Below are 26,289 nucleotides of genomic sequence, written 5' to 3'. Positions count from 1 at the left end.
AGACTTAAAATCACATCTCTACAGTAAACAGGACTCACCTCTGATGGTGTCCCATAGAAGTTGTCTGCCTTGCTGCCCAGTTTTGGAGGTGCTGTGTGGCTATGGGCGTGTACGGGTGGAACAGTGTTTGTGTGTCCAGGAGCCCTTATACTCCTATTCAGTATTCCTGATGGAAAAATGTTTGTCTGCATCTCCTGGCGGTACTTATCATAAAGCAGATTGGAGGCACAAAGAACTGGGGCTCCTCGGGTTTCCGGATCAGGCCTTGGGGGCTCTTTAGGTGTGTCTTTAAAAGATGTGGGTGTTTGGCTGTGGGTGCATGCGGACAGCCTGGATGGTAGCGAGGATACCTGATACGGTCCATCAGAAGCCTGAGGCTTAAACTGAGGATTCTTTCGGACGTAGGTAATGATTTTGGGGCGAACTCCTTTAGGTTTCAGTTTAGGTGATGGCGAGCTGTCTTTGGGGGAGTTGTTGTTGTTAGAGCTGGGGGAGCTTTGCTGGTTGTTAAGAGGCGCTTTGGGGATTCCACTTGTGCTTATATTAGTTTTGACTGGTGCTCTCAAGCAACTGTTGCCATAGCCCTGAGCTGATGTTGATACAGCAGGGATATGTCTAACCACTCCAGAGACATTCCTAGAAACGAGGTACATGGAGGGTTGCCTGCATGGTGAGCCCTGGGGTGTCCTGAGAGGGGAGTGTGGAGGGGTTGATGACCTGGATTCAACCCCAGTTCTGTTGGGACTAGAGCAATTCCTTCTGTATGTAAGCTGAGTCTGGGGTCTCTTCTCTAAGGTGGAAGGGTTTGAGGGATTGGAACTGTGGCGTGCACTTGTAGCTGGCTGTTTTTCCGCTGGTGGAGTCTCCCTTTGGGATGTCTGGCTGGGTTGCCTCAGCTGGGAGACTACAGATGTGTTGTACAGGTGGGAGAAATCAGATGGTTCACGTAAAGATGTTTTTGTAAACTTTCTGTTTGACCCATTACTGTGTGGATCTGCAGAGAGGTTAAGAGGAGACGGTTGCCCTGTCTCAGTTTGCTGAGTGTTGGAGTCTGCACTCCTCGCTCTTCCCATCTCCGTCTGACAGAGGGGCCTCACAAGCTGTTGGCGCCGTGGTGGCAGCACCCTCTCCTCAAATCCAGCCTTTCTCCTTTGGCCTAGCCCTCCATCAGAGGACAAGCCATTTCTATGACTTCTCTCATCTTTTCTCTGATCCTGGTATGAGAATGCTGGGTTAAGGGTCTCCTGAGGATGCATCGGTGGGGAGTTCTGATTGGCATCTACAGGGGCTGCCCTTCTTCTGTTCTGGGCTGAGGTAGTGTTTTGGGCATTGTGATAAGGGTTGGTCTTCGACAGAGAGGCGAGAGAAGTTTCTCCATCACCATCCAGAGCACTAGACAGGCTTCCACTGAGGGAAACAGCTGACAGGCTGGAGACAAACACATTCGTCTCAGACTTAGACTCCTTCAGACCTCCCTTCCATCTTTCTCTGCCTGACCTGGTGTCCTGTTTCTCTGCTGTCACACATGCGTCTAGCTCCTCAGTGCTATGACAGGCGATCCTTTTCTGAACCTCTTTGCCTCTCTGAATTTTACTCTCCACTCTGTTGCTGTCATTGTCATTTCTCCTCACGCCGGTAGAAGCAGAGCTGGCTGTTGAACTCGATGATATTGACATGGCACCTTCATCTTTTCCATCTTTCATGCTTCCACAATCGTCCTCCTCCTCATTCTCCTCCTGCTTCCTGCTTCCCAGGTAAGTATGTATCTCCTGACGTGCCAAAAGTTCATAGTCAGACTCCACGCATTGCTGCTCTGATCCCCAAAACTCTAACTTTTCTGGGGAGTCGCTCTGAGAGACCAAGGGAGGAATAGAGCTTGTGCCGTATCCCGTGTCCTCATACAAACCTCTTCTTTCTTGATCACTGATTGAGGATAACTGATTGGCGTTGTCATCTCCAGACTGAGTGAACTGGATCTGGGTTTTATTTCCAATCTTTTCTCCTCTGTCAACACTGACCCTCAGGCCTTGGATACTAGTTGGATTGCTCATGTTGAATTGATTTTTGTCACACTCAAAGACACCTGCAGGGTACTGAGGCCATTTATGGAGCTACAAAAGTTACTTCCCTCACTGCCTTTTCTCTTCAGGGTCTGATGACGGCTCTTTTGAATAAGCCAGGGACAAAATGTCATCTCATGAAACCTTTCTCACTTCACCTTTCTTATTTTGCATTTACGGCGAGTTAAAAAGCGGTCTCTGATGGTTTTTCACCACGATGAAGGTCTTTCAATCTGAAATAAAAGACAACAAAGGGAACTGTCAGAAAAAAAAGCATCAAGTACACTTAATAAGCAGCCATTCTGCAGTTCCCCCACAGAGTCACTTAATTTTTTTTAATATTCAGCCTGCTCTGGGTAGCAGCAATTATGAAATCAGCTGTGTACGGCGAACCATTTTCTGCTCTTAATGTATGACTCATATCAGTGGATAGCCATTTGAAAAAAAAACCTGGTTGCCTATGAGAGAAGAATCACTGGAAGTATAACAAGAAAATTACAGTTTTAATACTACCTTGTTTCTATTTCAGAGGCAACAGAGACTTTACAAGTAGAGGAGAACTCTTGACTCCCACTTAGAGATTTCTTGTGTTATAGTGGGTGGTTGCAAGGCAGTTTAGCATAAATGGGGCCTATGGAGCTGGTGCCATGTAACATGCACACAATTACAGCAGTTTGCAAGTTTTATTGTGTGTTCAAAAAGAACTTGGAGGTTTTAACTTATCATTTTTATGAGAATTAGATATTAGTTCTCTAAGTAATAATGTTCATTTTAATTTCAGGCATCATCAAAGTCATTCTAGACACAAGTCTGGCCACTTGGCAGCCATCTTGAAATGCCTCCAGATACTTATTTTAAAACATTATCCAAATTATCTTTAAGTTCAATGGTTTCAATGGACATTTTGTCCCAGTAGCTAAACTTCTACCAGCAAATTCACCCTTGAATTTCTGGGAGTGCCATGTCTCCTCCTTATAAGCGAATCACTTGGAAACTGGTGCACTTGATATTGGCAAAATTAGGTTCTTTGTAAGTAAAGCGCGACATACTGGCAGCTCCAGTTTATTGGAGTCGGTTTTTAAAATAGGCAATAAATGAAAATGTAAAAAGTAAAGAAGACGCAGGAGAAACACCATTCAACCATGTTATTGTGCTGACGTTGCACAGTTTGTTCTCCACAGGGCACCCTGCAACTCCCCTGTTGCAGCAATTTGGAACCTACAAACAGCCAAGTGATCTAAGTCACGTTAAAGGCCAGTCCGTGAAAATATTGTCGGACATAAACCGGTCCGTGGCCCAAAAAAGGTTGGGGGCGGCTGCCCTACAAGAGAGAGAGAGCAGAGACATGTCCAGAGGTGGTGAAACTAAGTAAGTACTTCACCTAAGAACAGTGTTACGTTCATTTGTCTAGGGCTGCTACGCCAGTATCTTTTGGATGCAAGTGTTGCATTTTGTACTCTATTTTCTAATATGCTGAAATAATTATATTTCAGCTCAACAATGAGCTAACAGATAACACTACCCAGCTATGTATAATTAGTTAAAATCAATATCCACCTGCGACACTGAAGCGACAGATGCATTTTGAATCGGTAATTTACATAAAATTTAAATAATTCTGTATAATGGGTCTTTTACATTATGCATTTTATGTGTATTTTGAGGCTAAACATTGCCTGTTTCACTGAATTGAGCACCTTTCACTATTTTGAAAACCAGTTATTTTATGCAAAACAGCATCCATAAAGCGCATCACTGAGGTAATAGCAATGTTCTTACTGTGATCAGCACGAGTACAGGGACAGTTACTGTAGATGTTCACTTTAGTCGTGAGAGATATGTGAAGAGAGAAGTACAGCGTGTTTGCATGTAAGTGAAGGAGTCACCCTGGGGATGGTTGATGAAGGCAAGTAAGAGGAAGGCGGAAAGGGTGAGAAGTGATTTGTAATGAGCTTTTTTTTCCTCAAGAGACAATGTGAAATAGAAAGCAAGATGAGAACTGGGTGAAAAGACTTGTAATGAAAGCTTTTCCGATCATTAAGTTTTTATAGAACATATAACACAAGCAAGCAGTGTCTCCAATATGTTCAAAGGCAGGCATCATCCTAACATGAAAAAGATGAAAATTAGGTGCAGGGGTCGTTAATGGCGAGGACCAGAAAGAGCAGTTCAGAAGGGATAAATCCATGCGGTATGTCTGATCACTACAGGAGGGTTTCCACTCTCCTCTCAGCATGTTTTCTGTAGCGGGTGGATGTAGTTAATGGCATGATTGGACTGTACACAACAACGGCATGTCCTGCTGCATTTAAAATCTGCAGTCTCTAAAACTGTGTTTTAAATACTTGCGTTAGCCTTTAATGCACAAATGAGGCCGTAGAGCTGAAACATATTACTACATATCATATTACGAGATGAGTTAAACATGCGGTATAAAACACGCACACTCAAACGCTCTCGAAATAAACACTTCCGGCTGTCTCCTTAAATTTCTCCATAATTATACGAGAGCTCTACGAGGAATTCTCTTTCTGCCTTGAACCAGAAGCATTAAAACCATTGAATATTAATGGTTTCAGCTCCTTTGCCCTTCAGGGAGAGCATCTTTTGCTCACTTGTTCTGTAGGCCTGTTTCCTGCATCATAGAGAAAATTCATACAAAACAAGCGTCAGATTTCAATCAATTGCCGTCAAAACTGTCTGGATCAATTCATCTGTCTGTGCAGTCAAAGAATGAAGTAAAATATGTCTTAAACCATCACACTGAATGTTTGAGTAGCAAAGTATGAATAGCTCTCCCACCTTCTAATTATATGTGCAGCAGGGGTGTCTGTTCTCATTAGCGAGTGGCTTTTCCACGTGCCCCGTGACAGCTCTCACTGCCTGTGGCACGTTTGATATTCCACAAAACCTAGAGAGCTAAATTCTCTCTAAATGTAAAGGACAGGGGAAAGATTCACATGGAAGTTCAATTTCCTACAGGTTTTCTTAGAAGTAATTTGGAGATACCATCAAAGTTAACCTAATATTCTATTTTTTTTAAAGCATAAATAAATAAAAGCAATAAAAGTTGGCTTTAGCAAACTAAAATGAGGTCATTTTTTAAAAGAATTTCAGTTATAAAATCTAAAAACCCAAGTCTTTTATTGAGATTGTGGTAAACATCCCCCCCCCCCCCCCCCCCCCACACACAATGGGAACACATGGAAATTCACTGTGCCTGACAAACAGAACATGGAGGATAATCCACACAATGTCTGCTCCCCTCTGCCTGTGTGTACCCTGCTCATATTTACCCTTGATTGGCGCAAACAATCAAATAATTAGCTAATTGCTCACACAGAGGCGGGGACAGAGACCGATAGGAGGGAAGGAAAGTGGCAGAGAGCTGTGCTACAGGGTGAGAGAATTCCCTGAGAAGACATGTGTGGCAGATCAATTTTGGCACTGATGTAGTGCTGCAGCTTGTGCTGATGACAGCACTCTCGGGAGGCTGGATGCTGAGCTCGGTCACAGTGGCTGAACCAGAATAAGCTGCATTTCACCTAACTGAGAAAATCCAAAACAGAAAACAATCCAGCAAAACTCTAATCATAACATGAAAAATAATAGAATCAAAAAGAATAGTAGAAACTGGTGGATGATAGTAAAACAAAAAGAAAAAAATCTGAAACATGAAAAGAAAAAAAACCCTCAGCTGCCTTTCCTCGTTATTAGGCTATTTTGATGTCACACACGCTCAGATCCTCTAAGTAAAGAAGATCACATGCGAGGGAGTGTTGGTTGAAGGCGTGTCGGTTGGCAGGAATATGAATTATGCAATTACAAAATCTAACAAATATGAAAAATCTCTTTGATCACCCAGCTCGGAGCAAAGGAAAAACTGCAAATATGAAAAACTAAGTGGACAGGGTACTATGCATTATATAAGAGTAGTTATGAGTTATAAACGCACAGTTGCCACAAGCACTCCTGGCACAGCCAAACCCTTATTTACATTATACAAGCCAAGCCTGTCTGCACTTGCTCGCCACACGTATATATAAAAACACATACATGCATGTTCATTTATAATGTTATTCCCTTTATCTTCATATACAGTGAAATGGCAAAAATTGCTGTTCAGAAAGACCAAACAAATGAATACAAACATATATTCATTCTGCCTATTTGAAGCTACATACTCATTGTAGAAGACAAAGTAATTCATTACAAGCGCTATTAATGTCAGTGTTTGATGAACACCTATTTTTACATTTGTAAAAGCGACACTGCAGTAAACGTTATTTAGAAAAATGTATTTACAAAAATATTGTACAGGTAACGTATGTAAAGGCGACAACTTACATGTAACGTACACGTTAGATTGCCATTGATAAGCTCTACACATAATATAAATTTCATTTGTAATGATTTGAGTGACCCAAATTGAATCACAAACTTATGATACCTGGATATATCATAAGTATATATATATATATATATATATATATATATATATATATATATATATATATATAGTCAATCCAGGTATCATAAAAGGTTTATATAGTAAGTTTCCAGATTGTTAGGGAACAAATATATGCTATAGTATTTTTTAACATTTATTTTCCTTTTATCCAAATTGAATAAATAGCATAAGCTGCTTGAGGATAATATTGTAATCTGTGCCACATCATTCAGATTTAGGTGTTAAGAAGAAAGGCAGGCTTTGTTTCACCTAACTGTACATGTACATGTTGAGTTAAGTATTCAGACTGAGCTCATCTGGGAAATAATAGATGTAGGCATAACCCAACAAAGCTGTTATCGGATGCAGATAATACATTTCCTCATGCTCGAATTTACCACAAGTGAAAAAGGTCAGTCATACAATAAAGATCTGAAGGTCACTTTTATGCTTTTACATTCCTATGCATTCTACTGTGCATCAATTTCACATGTAAACTCACACCTACACGCAACTGTTGTTAGAGGCGCACTCAGCCACAAGCACACACAGCGCGTACAAAATACACACAGTACTAAACATAAATGAGCGAAGGAGCAATCATATCCCTGCAAAAAGGTGGAAAGGTGCATAGCTTAAGTGATGGGAGCGTGGGCTGTGATATGGGGATATCTTGGCAGTGCTTAAATTTGGAGAATGACACTTGTATTTGTGATATTTTTCACTGGGCTCCTATCCCACGAAGTGCTGCGTTTAAGACGGAAAGCTCTTTTTAGAAGGTGAAAGATGAGAGGTTGGTAACAATACATGACAGGGGTCTCAAGGAAACTCGAAAGTGGTGTTGAGTTAAGAAAAGACGGAGGCTTTCCTTAACCTTCCGTTTTTGTCTCCAAGCAGGAATGAGTCTGTGTGGGTGAGAGACTGAGACACAGACCTGAGGTGAGAGAAATGAGACATGCAAATAGATACAGAAAAGAGAGTTGTTGCTGGAGCACACGAGTGTTCTAATTAGTGCTTATTTGGCCCTCTATAGGATGCACTACAGAGCCCCTTTTCTGAAGCGACTTACTGATAAAAGCCCAAGAGAGCAAATCAGTTAACAAAAATCTGTTACAAGATTTAATACTAATTGGTACTGGTCATGTCGCTGAAACTGAGAGTTGTTGTTTTTTTCATTTTTAATCTCTCGACTGTGGGTACACATAAATAAATCTCCTGACAAAAGTAAAGCCAGGCTGTAGGAGCCTGTGTGTCTAGTTGTTGTTTTGCTTGCTTTGCTTCTATTCTTCTCTTCTACACTGGTGTCTGCTCAACCTTGATCGTTTACACCTGCATCTACACTCCAATCAGTTTGTCTAAGCTGTGACTCAAATAGTCTGCATTCACACAAGTGTGTTCACTAGAAATGCACCAACTGCAATTTTCTTCAGTTTTTTTTTCTAAGTGTGACCCACTGATGCCTATTTTGTTTGTCAGTTTTCTTCCTAAGCATTAAAACTGACAGTATGAATAAAACGTTTCTTTAATGTAAAATCTGATTTTCATAATGAAAGAAATTAAAACGTACAATTTTCCTTCGACTCCAATACGTTATGGGGTTCCTGTACAATAATCTTTAGCTGACGTATTACGAAAAAAAAGTCGATGAAGCTGGCGGAGCGAGCGACTGAGCCCCTGGTGCACAGAATGGTGACACCGAGGCTGGAGCGTGAGCGCCTGAAGCCACACGGAGGACTCCCACCTGAAGCGAGCGAGGCTTAGATGCAGGCAGCGCAACAGGCGGGGACTTTCGGCAGCTCTTGGGACCTCCGAGAGCTAGCCGAGTCCCGTGGAAAATGCGCTCGTAGTCGGGGGTACGCCACGGCTTCCAGCGGAGCTCCTCCTCCAGAATCAGAATCAGAAAGAATCAGAAACTTTATTGTCATTGTCATGAGAACAACGAAATTAAGAATGGTCCCCGATCATTGCATCATCCCTAGCAATATCAAAATATAAATAAAACAATAAAATTCAATAAATAAAATAGATAGAATACTTAAAATACTAATAAGATATAACAGTAAAACATTCACATACATTCCCACACACATGCTTCAGACCGTGCATAGATTAACACAAGAGTGGCGTGATGGACATTTTTTTGTAGTATTCAGATGTGTTATTGCAGTTGGATAACAGCTGTGTTTGAGTCTATTAGTCCTTGCTCTGATTGCCCTGTACCGTCTGCCTGAGGGCAACAGTTCGAACAGGGAGTGGCCAGGATGTGAGGTGTCTTTTATGATGTTTTGGGCCTTTTTAAAACAGTGGGCGTTGTGTAGAACTTCCAGTGTGGGGAGAGGGCAGCCAGTGATCTTTTGGGCGGTGTTAATGATCCCTTGGAGTGCTTTCCTCTGAGCCCCTGTGCAGCTAGTGTACCAGATGCATATGCAGTAAGTTAGAACACTCTCAATGGTGGCTCTGTAGAAGGACACCAGCAGTCTCTGTGTGATGTTATTCCTCCTGAGAATTCTCAGGAAGTACAGTCTCTGTTGGGCCTTTTTCAGCAGCTCGGAGGTGTTCACACTCCAGGAAAGGTTCTCCTCTATATTGACTCCCAGGAAGCGGAAGCTTGCCACCCTTTCTACACAGTCCCCATTTATGAATAGTGGTTGGATCTCTGCCTTTTTCCTTCTGAAGTCTATTATGAGTTCTTTGGTTTTTGAAGTGTTGAGGAGGAGGTTATTGGCCTTACACCATGACGTCAGCTGCTCCACCTCGTCTCTGTACGTAGACTCGTCTCCCTTGGAAATGAGCCCCACCACTGTGGTGTCATCTGCAAATTTCACAAAGATGTTGCTGTGGTGGCGAGGAGTGCAGTCGTGTGTGTAGAGAGAGTAGAGCAGTGGACTGAGCACACAGCCCTGGGGTGAGCCAGTGCTGAGACTCAGGGCTGAGGATGTGTGATGGCCAACTCTGACTCTCTGTCTACGGCCCGAGAGGAAGCTATTGATCCACATGCAGGTGCTGTATGGAAGCCCCAGGTCTTGTAGCTTGGCCACCAGTTTGTGTGGAAGGATGGTGTTAAAAGCTGAGCAGTAATCCACGAAGAGCATCCGCACATAGCTACCATGCTCTTCCAGGTGAGTTAATGCAGCATGGAGTGCTGTGGCTACAGCGTCTTCCGTGGATCGGTTTGCTCTGTAGGCAAACTGGTGTGGATCCAGGCTGCGGGGCAGGGCTGCTGTGATGTGTCTGCGGACCAGCTTCTCAAAGCATTTCATTACCACTGGGGTGAGTGCCACCGGTCTGTAGTCATTCAGGCCGGTGATGTGGGGCTTCTTAGGCAAGGGGACTATGGTGGAGGACTTCAGGCAGAGTGGGACAGTCGCCTGTGCGAGGGATTTGTTGAAAATCCTGGTGAAGATCCCAGCCAGCTGTCCTGCACAATCCCTCAATATTCGACCTGGCACACCATCAGGACCCGCCGCCTTCCTCGGGTTAACAGCCTGCAGCATGCGCCTCACCTCGTGCTCTTCCAGGGTGAGGGTGGTGCTGCTATGGGTGGCGTGTTGCTGCTGTGGCTCCAATACCTCCGGTACCCTGGTCTCAAAGCGGGCAAAGAAGATATTCAGCTCCTCTGCCAGCTCCAGGTCACCGTCCACAGCTCCGAGATTGATCTTATAGTTGGTTAGGTGCTGGATGCCTTGCCACACCTGCCGGCTGGTATTACTCTTCAAATGGTCCTCGATCCTCCTCCTATAGTCCCCCTTTGCCTCTCTGATGCCTCTCTTCAGGTTGGATCGGGCTGTGGTGTAGTAATCCCTGTTGCCAGACCTGAACGCAATGTTCCTCTCCTTCAGCAGCTGCCTGACCTCCCGGGTCATCCAGGGCTTTTGGTTGGGATAAGCCCGGATCCGTTTGACTGCTGTAACAGTGTCTATGCAGTGTTTTATATAGCAGAGGACACCGTCTGTGAACATTTCCAAGTCCTGATGTTCAAAGATATCCCAGTTAGTCCTGTCAAAACAGTCCTGCAGCTGCTGAGAGGCACCCTCTGGCCATATGGTAATATTCTTTGTGATGGTAAGAGCAGTTTTCTTGAGGGGGGCATATGCAGGGATTAGAAACAGTGACAAGTGGTCAGACTGACCCAGATGTGGCAAAGGTCTGGCCCTGTAGCCCATTTTGATGTTGGAATAAACAGCTGGGCGAAGGCTGCCTCCCGACGCTCGTAAAGCTCGCGGTCTGCTGAGTCCATAGTGGTCAGGTCGTACTGTCACGGTCTGGCTGGGGCAGACCGTATGTGTTGCAGAGGAGGACTCAAACGCAGACCAAAATGTGGTGTGGATTAACAAAACAAGCCGTTTATTGAGGTTAGCAACGAGGGTACAAAATAATAGGGCATCGGTGAAAACTAAACAATAACCTAAACTGGGTGAACTAATAACAAAACATGAAAAAGCTTAACCATAGTGAACTGACATGGGTACCTGGAGATGAGACATGGATGAGCAGACGACCTGACAATGGCATGCAGAAAACAAAGGGCTTAAATACATACATGAGGTGATCAGGGGAGGTGGAGACACATGGGGGAAACAGCTGACAGACATAAACCTAATGACAGGACCAGGAGAGGAAAGCTAAATACAATAAACAAAGAACACATGACATTGTCAGAATAAAACAGGAAATACTAAAACTAAAACATGACAACACAACTTAACAGACCTAATATGTGATGAATAAATACAAAACCCCAAAACATAGAAAACCCAGGAACAATAACTGCCTAAACTAAAGGCAGATAGGAAATAACACAAACTAAATCACATAACAAAATGAGACAAATACAAACATGAACTCAGAGCGCTGGGTCAGAGACCCAGCCTGTGACAATATGCCCCGGCATCTTATATATTCTTCTTTGAAAGCAAGTAAGGAAATTTGATGGGCATATCTTTTTGTTCTTCTGTTGCTGAGTTGGTTTACATTTTCTGTATCGCATGAACGCATGTGACAGTACAAAGGCAGTCACCTGTGTAGACACATCAACACGAGCCTTCCCCCTCAGTGTCTTTGTTGCTGGTCCAGCAGCACATGTGGCTATTACAGAAGCCATTTGTCTTTGGCACTTTGCTTTATTTCTCTCCTCCCCCACTGGAGAGCAGACAGGTTTTACAGCTCTGTGGTCCCAAGGGGAAACCCAGGAACACACACATATATTCATTGCCCCATGCCCTATCGCTCTTTCATCCACACATACCTCTGCTGAGATGTAAATTCCATCACATTGCAATATTAGCAAAAGGGGAAAAAACTCAAATGGACAAAGCGACGACATAATTTATGACTCCTGATTGTTCCCGCATTTGAAAATTGGATTGTGCAAGATTTGCATTAAAATGCAGTGGAGCGGTTATCCTTAAAATCTTTTTCTCTCTCTCTCTCTAATTCAGTCCATGCTGTGTCTTTGCATACATGCAATTAATCACCAGTGAAATTTCCCTTGTGTGTCCTTGTACAATGAACATGTTGGAGAGTGTGAACTTGTGAAAAGCCGTGTTCTAGAGCCGTGGATAGATGTAAGACATAAAAACTATCATATTTGTGCTAATTTGGTGGGGGTGGAGGATGTTGTCTTTATATTGCATTCCTTAACGTAATCATCCAGCAGGATAAAGCTTAGCGAAAAAACCTATTCACAAATTAGCTAAGAATTAGTCATCCATTCCTTCCTTTTCAACCCCACTACCGCAACCTCATCGCTGTCTGCGAACCACACAGACAGAAATAGGAGTGAAATAAGCTAAACGCTCCATTTTCACAAGACACAATAGATAGCCTGCAGACAGAATTTCACAAGTGATGATTCACTGAAGTATGCTCGACTGTTTATACGTGTGAACCGAGCAATAACCCAGTATGCACACAGCAAAGGGATTACCATCACACAGAAACAGCGAGGCAAACAGGAGCGCAAAAATAACCAGAAATAGTCTTCTCCAGCTCCTTGATTGTTGTTTTGCACCGATTTTCTTTATAGCTGTGCTTACAGACATGCTCCTCATCAACCAGCATCGCCTCGCTGACACAATTTAGCTCACAACACTGAGCTCAGCGATGTCCCTTCAGTTCTTTGGTGTTATGCCTTTCTCAACAACTCTGTCTCTTTTGCTCCCCTCTTCTCTTTCATCCCAATAATACAGAGTTAATAAGGGCAGGGTGAGGTAATCAATCTCATTTTCATCCTTATAGATGGCACATCAGCAGGCTACATCTGCCCAAATGATTTCCTCTCAGCTCATCCCCCCACTCTACTCCTACAGTTGGACACCTTTTTGTACCCCGGGGGAGGGGAATAAGTCTATATCGCAGGGGAATCGGTAACAGGATTTCTACAGGATCTTGAGTCATAGTGGGTGGTCATATATGAGTGAATAAGGGAGAATGAGAATATCAGATGATCTCCAATAAAAGCTGATTTATTCCCTTATTTCGGGCAGGCAGGCGGCGTTTGGCGCCTGCTATGAAATCAGCAGAAGATCACAATATGCCAGAAATTAGATTTATTAGGTGAAACCAAATGAAAAACGGTCAAACGCTGGCATGGGTTCACGTGCACATCCATCCATCAAAACGTGTTCGCACGCTAGGTTTGTCCCATTGTTGCCAACACGGGAGGCAGAACAAAAACAAAAGGACTTCTGATCCGAAAAACCCCATAAAGCACCAAGGTGATCACCGAGTGCATGCGAAATGAAAGATCATCAAACACGAGAATCACCTTCACACACAACAGCTCACGCTCAGGCAGTGACTATCGCTGCAGCAGGGGCAGACAAAGAAACAGCTCCTAACTGGGGGGGGAATGAGGCTTAAAAAAACAAAAACAAAACAAAAGGTCTGCATGCATGCACACATCTATTTATGGGATTTACCATCTCCTTATTTATTTATTTATTTTAGCCTTGCTTTTTATGCAAAAACACGGGATGAATCTCTACTAAATTGGACACGGTCCCGCTTCGCTGTCTATTTCACCAGGCTATGCAGTCGGTAATGCCGGACTGGGATAAAGTGAGGGCAGACAATAATAATAAACTTTATGGTGCAACGTGATCTACATGGTTAAACTACAATTTTACATTTTACATTTTTTTAAATGTAAGAATGGGGCACATAAAAAGCAAGACCAATGCAACAAAAGCCGACCTAAGATGAAATGAAAGAAAAAGGCAGGAAATATGAGGGAAAAAATAAATAAATAAAAACGACAACAAAGCTGAGTCCTTTCTGGATATTCAACCTGAACCATCAGGTTAAAAGCAGCAACTACGTGCCATTAAAACACGTGTTTGCAAAGGTCCAGACAAGGGTTTATTGAGGTAAGGGGAGCAGAAAAGAGGGTGTTTGTCCATGCTGGCTGCTGGGAGCAGCACCACCGCATTGTTATTAGTAAAGCCCCTCCACCCACTAGCCTCACTCCTGTCGCAGAAAAAAAAAAGTTAACTCTTCCATAGCTGGCTGTGCGAAACTGTATGAGGCGGGACAAAGAGGAGGTAATTTCAAATGCAAAGTGGTGCAATGATAGTGCAATTCTCCGTGGGACTGTGAGGATGCCACAAGCTCACCAAGACTCGCAGACATACACAGTCAGACATAAAGCAGGAGAGGCGAGACGGACCAGACAAAGAGAAGCTGAGAGCAACTTAGACGAGCTGAGTCACTTGTGTTTATTTCGAGAGAATATAGAAACAGAAAATGATGCTGCGGAGTGCCAAGGGGGTGCAAAGGAGCGGGGATGTGACGGATTCTGGTTAGTATTGTAATGTGCAAGCGTATGTGCAATGAGCAAGTGGTAAACCCCTGGGGTATGGGGGAGGGAGAGCTGCCCAAGGATCAGTGAGAGGTGAGCAAAGAATAGGGCAAGATGAGGGGTTTTTGGGAGGGGCAATGATATGCAAAAAGTGCGTGTGTGGGGGGGGCTTTTTTTAAGAGTTTTCATACATTCAATAATGGAAAGCTAGAAAGTACAACACAGGAGAAGAATCCCCTTGTGCTGCTGTTCTGGGAGTGGATTTTATTTGGTGGGAGTAAGTCTAAAAAAAGAACATAGATGTACACTGTTGAGAAGTTTCATAAAACATTAATGAGGTAGACCTAACCAAGGATAACTACTTTCTATCACACACGTGCTTTTAAGTTCACTGACACAATTCTATAAAGTTTCTTAATAACATCTGTAGCTTAATCAAATAATATGAGACAAATATACAAATAAGATACATTTAAAATAAAAAAAAGCAAAATCAGGTGAGCGCTTAAACTGTCTGACACAAGTGAATAAAGGTCTTTCATGTCTGTTCCTGGTGGGACACGGAAAACTGTATGTGTGTGTGTTTGTGTGTCATGAAGGGAGGCGTGCCTCTCTTTTCACCCTGTAATGTCTTGCCTGCGACTGCAGGGGAGGAGCTACAATAAGCTCAATGCCACCTTCCAGACAAAAGCAGCGTGAATTCGAGAATGCGTGTGCTGATGCTCGGTTCACACATAAGGCACATGCGTGTGTACGTGCACTTGCAAGTGCAGAGCGTCTTGCGTCCAAAGTGTGGAGGATTCTTACAATTGTGTTATTAAAATAACTGCAACCTTTTCTATCATTTTCTTACATTAAACCTATTTCACCACTATCGGGAAACCGCTGTTATATTTATTTGTAGACCGCAATCATCCAAGCAAAAATGTTAAAAAAAAAAAAAGACAAAAATGTTTCAAAATAATTAAAACCTTGCACTTGTGACATGTTATTCAAAGGCACACTGACCAACTTTAGTGTCCTTCTCAGCTTCAGTTCACTTCCCATCTCAATTTCTCCCTCTCTCCCTTCCTTCCTCCTCCTTCTCCTCCGTTCTGTCCTATTAAATAACCTTGAAGGTCATACCGGTGTGCTACATTCATAGGCTTTTCTGTACCTACAGAAACAAATACATACACACACACACACGGTATAGGAACCTCACGCTTAGACAAAACACACAAAGTCAGACACGCACACACACACAGCCGGCAGTGGTATTTCTGGCAGAGATCTGATAAATTGATCGCTCTTCAGACCTAGCAGAGGTCAGATGTAATGAATCAATCACACATGCATCAGCATCGAGAGCAGCAACTAGAGCAGTCAGTGTACAGCCGAGGCCGTAAGATCTGCTTTCCTGCTTTGATGCAGTGTCAACCTCCACGTTAACATGATCGGGAGGGATTGGTGAGATTTAGCAAAACGGACTTGAAGATCCATAAATGTGGGAAGTCTCTGATACTGAGATCAATAGTGGCAGCAGACAATTCCAATAAATGCTGAAAACATCACTTATTTTTACATGGAAACTGCGATTAGAGGCACATTGTTTACATACTTCAGTAGTACAGGCAAATTCTGAACTTTAACGGTTGCAAACTAGAACGGATTTGAAAAAAGTACAAGAACTTCGGCCAAGCAGCTGAAAAAGGGGGATTCACCCCAACAAAGACACCCCCATCCAACTGCCTTAAGGACAATCCAATCATCCGACACCAGTCAATTGAAACAACAGCGTGAAATCCCTCAGTCACTTTTAATTGTTCCATCCGTTGTTTTCTTTTGTCAGGTCTCAAGTCTCCAACAATGAGACTGAGAAAATGGGAAGTGTTGCAAATGGAATTGAAGTATCAATACAACCTCTGTGCCGTGAATTCCTTGAAAGCAGTCAAGATACTGAAGAATTAGTGTTTGCATGAGTGTGCAGCAGTGTCACTCGTGGACTTAGAAATGAAAAGTTATTAATCATACTATCAGACTTCAAACCTTGGTATTATAAATGTACATTTGTCCACTTTCACTGGTAAAAAGCTTAAGCCTGAGCGGGCAAACACGACAAGAAATTTAAAATATTGCAGCTTTTCCGCTATCAGTTAACAAGAATTATATGTTATGTATTAGAAAGCTGTGAGAGTCTTTGCTTTTGAAGTCTATACACTCACAAAAAATAGCTCATCAATAAATGACATTTGGCGAGAAATGAAAACAAAATCCTTCAAAATCAAGTCCATATCATCTCTCAGTGCAGTGGATCTGGTTTAAATCCTAAAATCTATACTGGATCATTAGCAACACTCACAGAGACTTGACCTGCTCCATCCATCTCCATCGCACCGTCTCTTCCTTCTGACCTCACTTTCTCTCCAACACTGTGGCTCAACTTCGAGGTTACAGCTATTTATATGTAGAGTCGAGCTAAATTCCTTCGCGCATTGCCGTGATGCGGGCCTAGTCAAAAACAAACTGTATTTATGGTGCTGGTCGAACCGAGTCCGGCAGCAAGACCCGAAATCCTACGAGCAAAATAAGTGCGACACTTTTTCGGGAAATCAATGCTAGCCCTCCGAGCAAAATAAGCACGGGGTGTTTACAGTCGTGCGACTTACCTGCAGCTTTCTCTGTTGCTGATTCATTGAAGAATGTCGGTGAAAACCCAGGAGTTGCCAGCGCGTCTCTCCACTTCCTCCCCACTCTCCCTGGCTGCCAGAAACGACGCACAGAGAGAGAGAGAGATAGAGAGAGAGAGAGGTACTGCGGACAGCAGGAGGAGGAGGGAACTGGAGGAGGAGCGGTGCTGATGCTGCAGCCGACACCTGGCTGAGCATCCTTCTGCTCAGACGGCCGGGCTTTTTTAACACATGTGCGCCCTCTGCTGGAACATGTGGGAAGCAGCTCTTCCCACGTGGTGGGATTCCAATATGACCGCGACTGGATTTTGAAAAGCTGAATTACAAGTCCTACCGTGCTATAAATTCAAAAATCATTTAAGCATTACAGACATATGGAGTCTACATACTGACACTGGTACCAAAATAGCAGGATATGTGTAGGATTTGTGTGTGTGTGTGTGTGTGTGTGTGTGTGTGTGTGTGTGTGTGTGTGTGTGTGTGTGTGTGTGTGAGTGAGAAGATGTATATACAATTAGGTTCATAGGTTTTTGGAAAATGACAAATTTTCCAAGATTTTAAATCAATCAAGTGGGCCTAACATTGATGTCCTAAAATATCTCAGTTGTGAATAAAAGATTCTGTTTTTTATTTATAGTTTACACAGTTACACGCATTTCCTGTATTTCAGTATTTTATGTTCATCTCTTTCATACTGTTGTAGGTCCATACATAGTGATTTGGCACAACATGTAGATTCCTTTGAGTTAAATTCCTTTTATAAAATTATGGGAAGTGCTTTGGCTATAAAACTGTAATTGAAGAACTACAAATGCAGTGAAACTATGATATGTGTGAAAAGTTAAAGATCTGCCATCTACAGTTAAAGAAATCAATTGTATCCACACCCCTAATTATAGCTTCCCTGCGGCTGGCCCTGGGCTCATTAGATTCAGTGAAGGAATATCTTAATGCTTCAGGTTATCAAGACATTTTAGACAAGTCTCTGCTTCCGTCATGGGAACAGTTTAGGGTTTAGGGAACACAGTATTTAGATCCCACTTCCGCTTTGCACAAAGCGAGATTCATATAGTTGGATGTGTTTATTGTGAAAGAACTTGACTGGCGAACACAGAGCCTTGTCCTCAGTCTCATTAAACACTTTTGGGATGAACTAGTAGAAAAACTTCAAATGTCCAACATCACTGCTTCACTGCTTCTTTCATTCAAAATGCAAGCATCATTTTGATAGTGAAAACCATGTTTAAAGAAATAAAACATGAAGCCAGTCATTTTGATCATACAATCAAAATTTTATTAAGTTCAGTTTGTGTGTTACATATTTTAATGACAGTGGTGTAAAACTCAGCCAAACAGTATCCAATTACATTTGTAAAAATTCAGCATGGGTATTAAAACACATCAATAAACAGGAGAAAACATGTAAAATGAATGGCGGACATATAACTTCCTCAAAAGAGACATTTCATTTGATTAGAAAAAACAAACAAGTGGTAAAAATTTGGCCTCTCTTATTTTGCATTAGAAAATACATGCTACAAACCACAAATGCAAAGATACAGCAGCCAGCACTGTGAAAATCCACTGTCACTTAAAGTTGGAGGACATGAACTGAAAATCTGAAACTGTCATTGCTTTCATCCTAAACATGTACAAAGATTCAGAAGTTAGATTTACTGCCATTACCAATGGGAGAGCTAACACAACGCACAAGTTAAACAACTTGCAATAGTGTTGTCTACACTCCTGGAACATTAGTTTGTGTATTACATTCTGCGTTGCAGATCTTTGCTTTACAATGTTTCATGATTGCTGCTTAAGAAAACAAAGATATAAACAAACATACCACTGCATTAAAACTGTACTGTTAAACCACAACTGAACATGAGGACCAAGTTTTGGACCTCAAAAGGCATCAATGAAAAATTTTCACATGTAGAAACGGTAAAGCACAGCGAACTGCAGCTGCTTTTATACATCCAGACAATGACCTGACCACAGATTTCTGTTAGTGAAGAATTATGTCACAGATAAGCCAAGTGTAATGTGAGAGCTTGTAATGGAGCAATGTTAGAACAGTATACTTTCTATTGTTACATAAGAACTGGGAGATTTTAGAGAACTTAGGTATTCATACCAACCTGTATTTTATACTTACATGTGTTATCTGATGATAAGACTGCTGCACATACACTCAGGTCCATAAGTATATGGACAATGACACACTTTATTTGTGTTTGTTTTTTTGTAATTTAGCCTTTGTGGACCACCACACAACGATGGATTTTAAATCAAAAATAAACCAAAATAAACAGCTGCCAAATCAATAATCTGTTACAAGAAGGGACACAGGGGGGCAGCTGAGCAACACCAGAAAGCGTAGGAAACTACAGGAGAAACTAAAGTGGATGATCGCAGAATTCTTTTCAGAATCAGAATCAGAATCAGAATACTTTATTAATCCCGAAGGAAATTAGGGTAACAGCAGGCAGCACGCTAATGGCGCATGCGCACTTACAAAGGAACCTTCTGACCAACTTTACACAAACATCACTTTGGGGAGACATGTCAGAAAGGTAGGCTGATAGGAAAAAAACAACAAAAATACATAACATGAGGTAAGAGGAGGAGAAAAAAAACTCCACTCAGACTGAGCTCCTAGTGGGAGAACAGTTTGATAACAGAAAAAACACCTCAGCACAAAAAGCACATGACTATCAGTACACCATAGAAACACAAGAAAGGGTAAGAGAGAGCCGGTGTAGACAGCGCATCTGGTCCTGCAGCGTGTCTGCGCTGGTCCAGTCAACTGCCATCTTCCCCGGTAGGGCACAAGCATCGAAGGCGTTTGGAAAGGGAGGGGGGATCAGTGTGTGCATATCAGTGTATGTGTGTGTGTGTCCAGAGTTCAGCTGAGACAGTGTCCTTCGCCCCGCCAGGCTAAGTAAACAGTCTTCCAGCCAACCCAGGCCAACCCAGGTGGTCTTGCATGGAATGGGGGGGACGGTCTAAACACAGTCGTTATCAGAGTGTTCTTGACTTTCTTAACCAAGAAAGTCATTTTAAAAGAGGATTCAATCTGCTGGTTAAACTCAACAAGAGACAGGCCAGATTAGACTTTGCCAGAAATATATCTAAAAGAACCTGCACGGATGAAGCCAATAATAATGGGAAAAGGATAGTGAAGCAGGAAAAAAACAACTCATGATCCAAAGCATAACACATCATCTGTCAAACACGGTGGAGTCAGTGCTATGGCATGAGTATGTATGGCTGCCAGTGGAACCAGTTTACTAGAGTTTATTGATGACGATTCAGCTGCTGATATAAGTAGCAGGATGAACTGTGAAGCATGCAGGGCTGTACTCTATGTTCCAATTCAACCCGGTTGTACAATGGACACTTCGCAGTGCAAACTGGATAATGACCAAACACATTCTGCAAAAGCAACTTTCTCAAGGCAAAGAAAGGCTATGTTCTTTAATGGCCATATCAGTTACATCAAGCCAACAGAGTTACACTTTCAGAAGAAAAAACTGAACTAATTTCTGGATGTCAGACCATCACTGACTGTAAAAGATTTTTGCCCAGTTATTAAAAGCAACCCTTGTTAATTTCTCCAGGGTTTTTTTGTCCCTGATAATTAAATTCAGAAATTGTATAAACACTTTGAATTAAGACTATGCCCCCCCCCCCCCCCCCCCCCCCAACCTCTTTAAGACAATGATGTATTCTGTATCTCCAACATAAGCCCTAATTCCTGATAGTCAAGTAATAATTGGCACTTGAATCTGAACCTTATTGCAAAATACAGAACATGTCAGTTATGGCTGTGTTCTCCCTGCAGCTGAAGAAGTAAGTCAGAAGTTTGTGAATTTTAGGTATGAGGTATTTATCTTTACCTTCCCTAAAAGAAAGTTCTGCCAGTGAGCTGACACAGACTGACTGCTGGCTATCAAGGATGCATGTCTTGGAAGCAGCGTGATCTGATGATGGAGATTTGCAAATTCCTACAAATCTCCATCATTCTCTTCCCTTACATCAATGCCATTGGACAGAAAGGCTTCCTTTTCTGGTGATGCTGACTTGTGGTTAAGCCCTAAGCCCATCATCTCTGTGTCCGGAGTCGAATGAGCTGCAGCTGACAGGGTGCTGTGACGGATACCATAGCTGAAGTAGATCGCGAAACCTGGAAAGGCAAAAAGAACCGGTGTTATGGAATCCTAGCTTTTCAATGCAAATACACCTGCTGAACTTTTCAGTCTAAAAACATGTACCTTTTTAATAACATTGACATTTTCGCAACCAACTGACAAAGTATGTTTACTCGTGTTTTGTAAATGTTTCAGATCGGTCTGCGAACACATTGCAATGTCAAGTCAAAGCAGCTAGCCCATTTCAAGCAGCTAAAGCAAGTAAAATAGTCAGCTGGGTGTGTGAGACTTTTCAGCATCATCCTAGGTAAGTGTAGCGAGCAGAATTCTTGCAGTTAAAAAAAGAACGATGGAGTGTAACTACCTATGGCCATCCAGATTGAGAATTTAACCCAAGTGCGTTCTTCAAGCTGCATCATCAGGTAGATATTGACAAACATGCTGATCACTGGAATGAAGGGCAGCATGGGCACCTGGGAGACAAATACCACAAAAGGAGAAAGCGTAACAGTATCCATTAAAACTTAGCGAGCGTGAACTCTCAGGGGGCAGAGGTAGTGCTGAAAGGGCTTAAATCAAACCTTGAAGGAGAGTTTAGTGTGGTTCTGGGGCTGTCTCCAGATGATGAAGACCACGAAAAGACACATCATGAAGATGACGCTGAGGGCTACCAAGTTCCACGAAGCAAGATCTCCATAAGATGCCAGAACACTGAATGCCAGCATCAGCATTCCTTTAAAATGAAAGAAATGTTATTATCTTATGTGTAATACTTCACAAGTGCAATGTGATTTTTAACAGTGAAGATACTGGAAATAAATCCATCACCTACATTCAAGGCGAGCACACTTGTTGGGTTGTTTACCAAAGATCTAACGCCTTCATTTTATTGAGTAAGCAAATAAATGTTATTTCTACAGCACATTTAAAACTAAAGTGCTTTACAAGGTCTTTATACTTGATTTTCTTACATTATTTGTATGATTTTATTGCCATTTTAAGGCAGTCCTGGTTTAATAACATACCGAGGAGAAAGACACAGACGTTGACAGTGAAGCCTGACAGTTTGGATGGTGTGGGGTTGTCTGGGAACAGCAAGGTTTTGAAGCTGAGCCTCTCTTCCATACCGGGCAGGATGTTGCCCTCATTCAACTCCATCTCCTCGTGGCTACTGACAATCTGGTAACCCATGCTGGGCCGGTACCTGAAACAACAAGAACAAACACCCATAATGAAGTGTTCAGACATAGCAGTTGTACTCTGTGTTCCTGCCACTTAAAATAGTTGCTAGCACCGGTGACAAAGCTGGTAATGCACACTGCAACATTAGCACACAGTGAACCTGCTTATAAGCAATGTCAATGCTGCGTATGTTTGAAATAGCTTCCAATAGTTTTGTTGGCTAGCATAAACAACTATAAACATGTTCAGACCGTGTCCAAGCTGATATATTCTCACCAACCTGAGCACCAGGATACAGGCAGCCACTAATGTGTAGGCTAGCAGCGTCCCTATCGACATCAGGTCCACCAGGTCCTTCAGCTCGAACATTAACACCATGACAACTTCACAGTACAAGGAGACAAAAAATAAAAATTTAAAGTGAGAATGCTTGTTTGATCCCATCAATTATTTTCCATACTTGTCTTAGAAGAATAAATTAAGATGTGTCTAACATTCAGCATGCTTATACAGTTACTGTGAGCATAGAAGTATGCTGATCATAAGCTCAAATGATGCCATTGAGTACAGCCTCATAAAGATGCTACTCGAATGTACATATTCTTTTCACAATAGTGATTCCCAAAGTGTGGGTCATGACCCTCTGGTGTTCCAATGGTTTACCACACACACAAGAAATCTTTGCTACAAAAAAATGTATAATATATAATTATATGAGTTCAAAATTTACTTGAAATTTCACAACTACAATCTTCTTAGGGTGCTGTATTAGGATATAGGGTAAAAATAGCATTATGGAGCGAAACCAGCAACCACCTGGCGGCAAAGTCATTCCATTTCATTTATATGACACTCTTATTTTTCCGCTCTATTTTTTAAATGGGGCAAAATCTCATATCACGTCACTGGTGGGGAAAGATAAAAAATGAAGCAGTGGCTAAGAAAGGAAAGAAGTTAATAGTAAATCAATCTCAACAAAACAAATCAAGAAAAGATTAAAAACCTGTTGATTAAAGTTTTGATTAAAGGTTTGCATGTTTTCAGTTTTAAAAAGGGCTCCAGTTGGGAATGGATAAAGTATAGGCTGGAGGTGGCAAAAAGAGCTGCCTCTATTAAAAAAAAAAGTTATAAAAAGTTTTTAAACTTAATCTTTCAAAAACCAAAAAGTCTCTGCTTTGTTCTTTTTCTCTTCAATTCAAACCTGACCTTCTATCACTGCCTCTCTCAAGTCCCTCTACTCAAATACAGGAATTTGCGTTTTTATTTAACGCCCCCCTTTATCTTACCAGCTATAGCCCCGGCAGCAACAGTAGATGTTACGGGAGATTTTCTCTCGCTGATGTTGGCCAAGAAGGAGAAGAGCAGGCCATCCTGCGCCATGGCAAGGATGATACGAGGTAGGGGGAACATGGAACCCAACAGACTGGGGTAAAGGTGGGGGGAGGGCATCATATTGTGATGGCAGCGGTTTGGTGTAACATGAGGGACAAGGGGGAAAGAAGAATTAGGAAAGGTCAGCGAGTACCAAGGGAAGATTCAGAGAAAGTAGACGTATGTGGGTGGAAAGATCTGGGGGTTAAAGAACATGCTGCAGCGTGCCAGACTGGCAACACTGTTGAAGAACAACATGCTGGGACAAGGATACTCTGATGTCAGCATGTAAAATTTGGCCCCCAGTATGACTGCATGTTTTGCACATGCTGTTACTGTCAGTTTTAGTCCACGTACCATGCGGTTTAGTTTGGATTAGTGCTGGTGCACATCTCCTTCTCAAGATGCAAGTTAGAAAATATGTCTCAAGTTTCCCAACAGAAAAAACAATGGAAGACTTATAGTATAGACACAATAACCTTGACTCCCTCAGCCAACTAAACAGAGACCTGGCTATGTAAAACACTTAATAATTAGTTTTTAATGCTAACGCATGTTAGTATCTCACCTGCCAGAGAGGAAGTGACAAAAGTTGCATTTAGTGGGGTTTTGGTGCAGGAGTTGACCCTGGCCAAGGACTTTGATAACAGCCCATCATCAGCCATAGCCATGATCACACGAGGAACAGGGTACAGACAACCCAGCAAGCTAACATGGGGGGAAGGGCGTACCAAAATATAAAGTATCCACAGGAGCAACCATGTGAAACATGCATAAGCAAAGACAACAGCACACATATGCAAGGAGCATTACATTCAACATAGATACAGCAGATTAAGACAAAAGAAAAAAACACAGAACACAGGATACTTAAATATGTTGTGCATACATTTTAAGTTAGGAACACATGTGCAACACTTTGTAATGTAACTTTGTAATATGTAAATAACAATTTAATGCAATTTTTTTGCAGATCTTATGCACCCATATTTTATTCAAAATAAAACGTGACAAAAATCAATGTTTAAACTGAGAAAATGTACCATTAAAACAAAGATACTAGCTCATTTTTATATTTAATATTAGCTGAATTTAATATGTCTTAGTATAGATGGGACAGGGCCATGCTGTTTGCCACTGTGTGGCATCCTCTCTTCTTTTAACAACAGTCTCGAAACATTCGAGAACTGAGGAGATCAGCTGCTGAACCTTTGAAAGAGGAATGTTATCTCACTCTTATCTGATTTGAGCTGTTCAACAGCCCTGGGTCTTGTTTATCGTATTTTTCACTACACGTTTATTTTCAATTCATTTTATTTTTATAGCACCAATTCATAAAAACAGCGCCTCAAGACTCTTTATACTGAAAGATATGGACCTTACAATAATACCAAGTGCTTGCTCAAATACCTTTCAGCAAGCACTTGGTGACACTGGGAAGGAAAAGCTCCCTTTTAACAGTAAGAAACCCTCTGGCAGAACCAGGCTCAGGGAGCGACAGCCATCCACCACGACCTTTTTGTGATGATAGGAGAAAAAATATTTCATGTAAATCTTTTCAGCTGGTGAAAGGTCTGGACTCCAAGTAGGCCCTTTGAGCACCCTCTGCTACTATGAAACCATGCAGTTCTAAGTGTTTCAAGAAGTGGTTTAACACAGTCTTGCTGAGATATGCAGCATATGTCACTATAAAACCTTTAATGTACTAATGCACTAATGCATCCCCTTAAAATCAGAGATGCATACTTTTGGACACAGCGATGACAACATGCATAGTCTCTCTCCTCACTAGTCCAGAGGACACGGTGTCCAAGTTTACCTAAGGGAATTTCAAATTGCATTTCACTGGACCACAGCTTTGGCCCAGAGAAGACAGCATTTCTAGATCATGTTCATAAATAGTTTCTTCTCTGCATGATAGAGCTTTAACCTTTGTGAATCATGCCTGGTTTTAATGCAGTGTTGCCCGAGGGGCCGAAGCACATGAGCTTCCAATATTGATTTCTGGCTATTGCCTTTAGTGCAGCGATGAACCATTTAAGATAATATCAAAATGTTCTTTTTCAGCTGTTTGTTGCACCCATGCCCAGTCTGGTGCCATCAAATTCTAAATTATCATTGTATCGTAATTTTTATCATGAAATAGTAAAATACTCAGTTTAAACATTTGATGTGTTTTCTATGTTCTATCATGAATAAAATATTGGTTGATTGTTGCTATTATTAATTGCTAAATATAACATATATGGACCATCATTTAAAGTGATTAGAAACTAATTGTTAGTAAAAAAAACAAAGTCACCTGCCTTAGCCTTTCTGAGTCCCTGTTACATAATCGCCTTCACACACTGATGGTGCAGCTATATTCTCAGCAGCATGTTTTATTTTTAGTTAAGGCATCAAATGCTTTCCGAAGTTAAATATACACTCTCGCTCAGAAACACAAACATAAATATATATGTGTGTGTGTGTAGTTATCTGAGACAGAACCGTGTACACAACTGCGCATTTAAAATGAATGATAGTCTTTGGTTACGCTCCAGAAAGCAGATGTAGTGAAGATTCTGAGTTTGCTAATCCTGAAATAGGGGAAATTCTGGATCTT

General features: G+C 42.0%; 2 protein-coding genes across 7 annotated transcripts in view; both read right to left on the bottom strand.

Annotated features, from left to right (window-relative positions):
* Positions 1-17,061, bottom strand: part of mtus2a (microtubule associated tumor suppressor candidate 2a) — a 45,859-nt gene extending 28,798 nt beyond the window's left edge. For both annotated transcript variants that reach the window (XM_080866536.1, XM_080866537.1), the window contains exons 1-2: positions 16,957-17,061; positions 39-2,293 (exon numbers count right to left, since the gene is read on the bottom strand). In XM_080866536.1, the coding sequence (XP_080722662.1) occupies positions 39-2,051 (2,013 nt within the window). In that variant the 5' untranslated portion in view covers positions 2,052-2,293; positions 16,957-17,061. The remainder of the gene's footprint in view (positions 1-38; positions 2,294-16,956) is intronic.
* A 3,611-nt stretch (positions 17,062-20,672) lies between these two features.
* Positions 20,673-26,289, bottom strand: part of slc7a1a (solute carrier family 7 member 1a) — a 32,204-nt gene continuing 26,587 nt past the window's right edge. For 4 of the 5 annotated variants that reach the window (XM_080866099.1, XM_080866098.1, XM_080866100.1 and 1 more), the window contains 6 exons: positions 24,253-24,392; positions 22,594-22,696; positions 22,157-22,335; positions 21,713-21,864; positions 21,496-21,604; positions 20,673-21,166 (listed from right to left, as the gene is read on the bottom strand). In XM_080866099.1, coding sequence (XP_080722225.1) covers positions 20,988-21,166; positions 21,496-21,604; positions 21,713-21,864; positions 22,157-22,335; positions 22,594-22,696; positions 24,253-24,392 — 862 coding nt within the window. In that variant the 3' untranslated portion in view covers positions 20,673-20,987. Of the gene's footprint in view, positions 21,167-21,495; positions 21,605-21,712; positions 21,865-22,156; positions 22,336-22,593; positions 22,697-23,599; positions 23,737-24,252; positions 24,393-26,289 lie in introns of all 5 variants that reach the window. The other variant, XM_080866102.1, reaches the window with a different exon arrangement.

Source organism: Rhamphochromis sp. 'chilingali' (genome assembly GCF_963969265.1).
Source record: "Rhamphochromis sp. 'chilingali' genome assembly, chromosome: 19".
NCBI lineage: Eukaryota > Metazoa > Chordata > Actinopteri > Cichliformes > Cichlidae > Rhamphochromis > Rhamphochromis sp. 'chilingali'.
The sequence above is the reverse complement of the archived record's forward strand: the minus strand, read 5'-3'. Positions and strand labels throughout refer to the sequence as shown.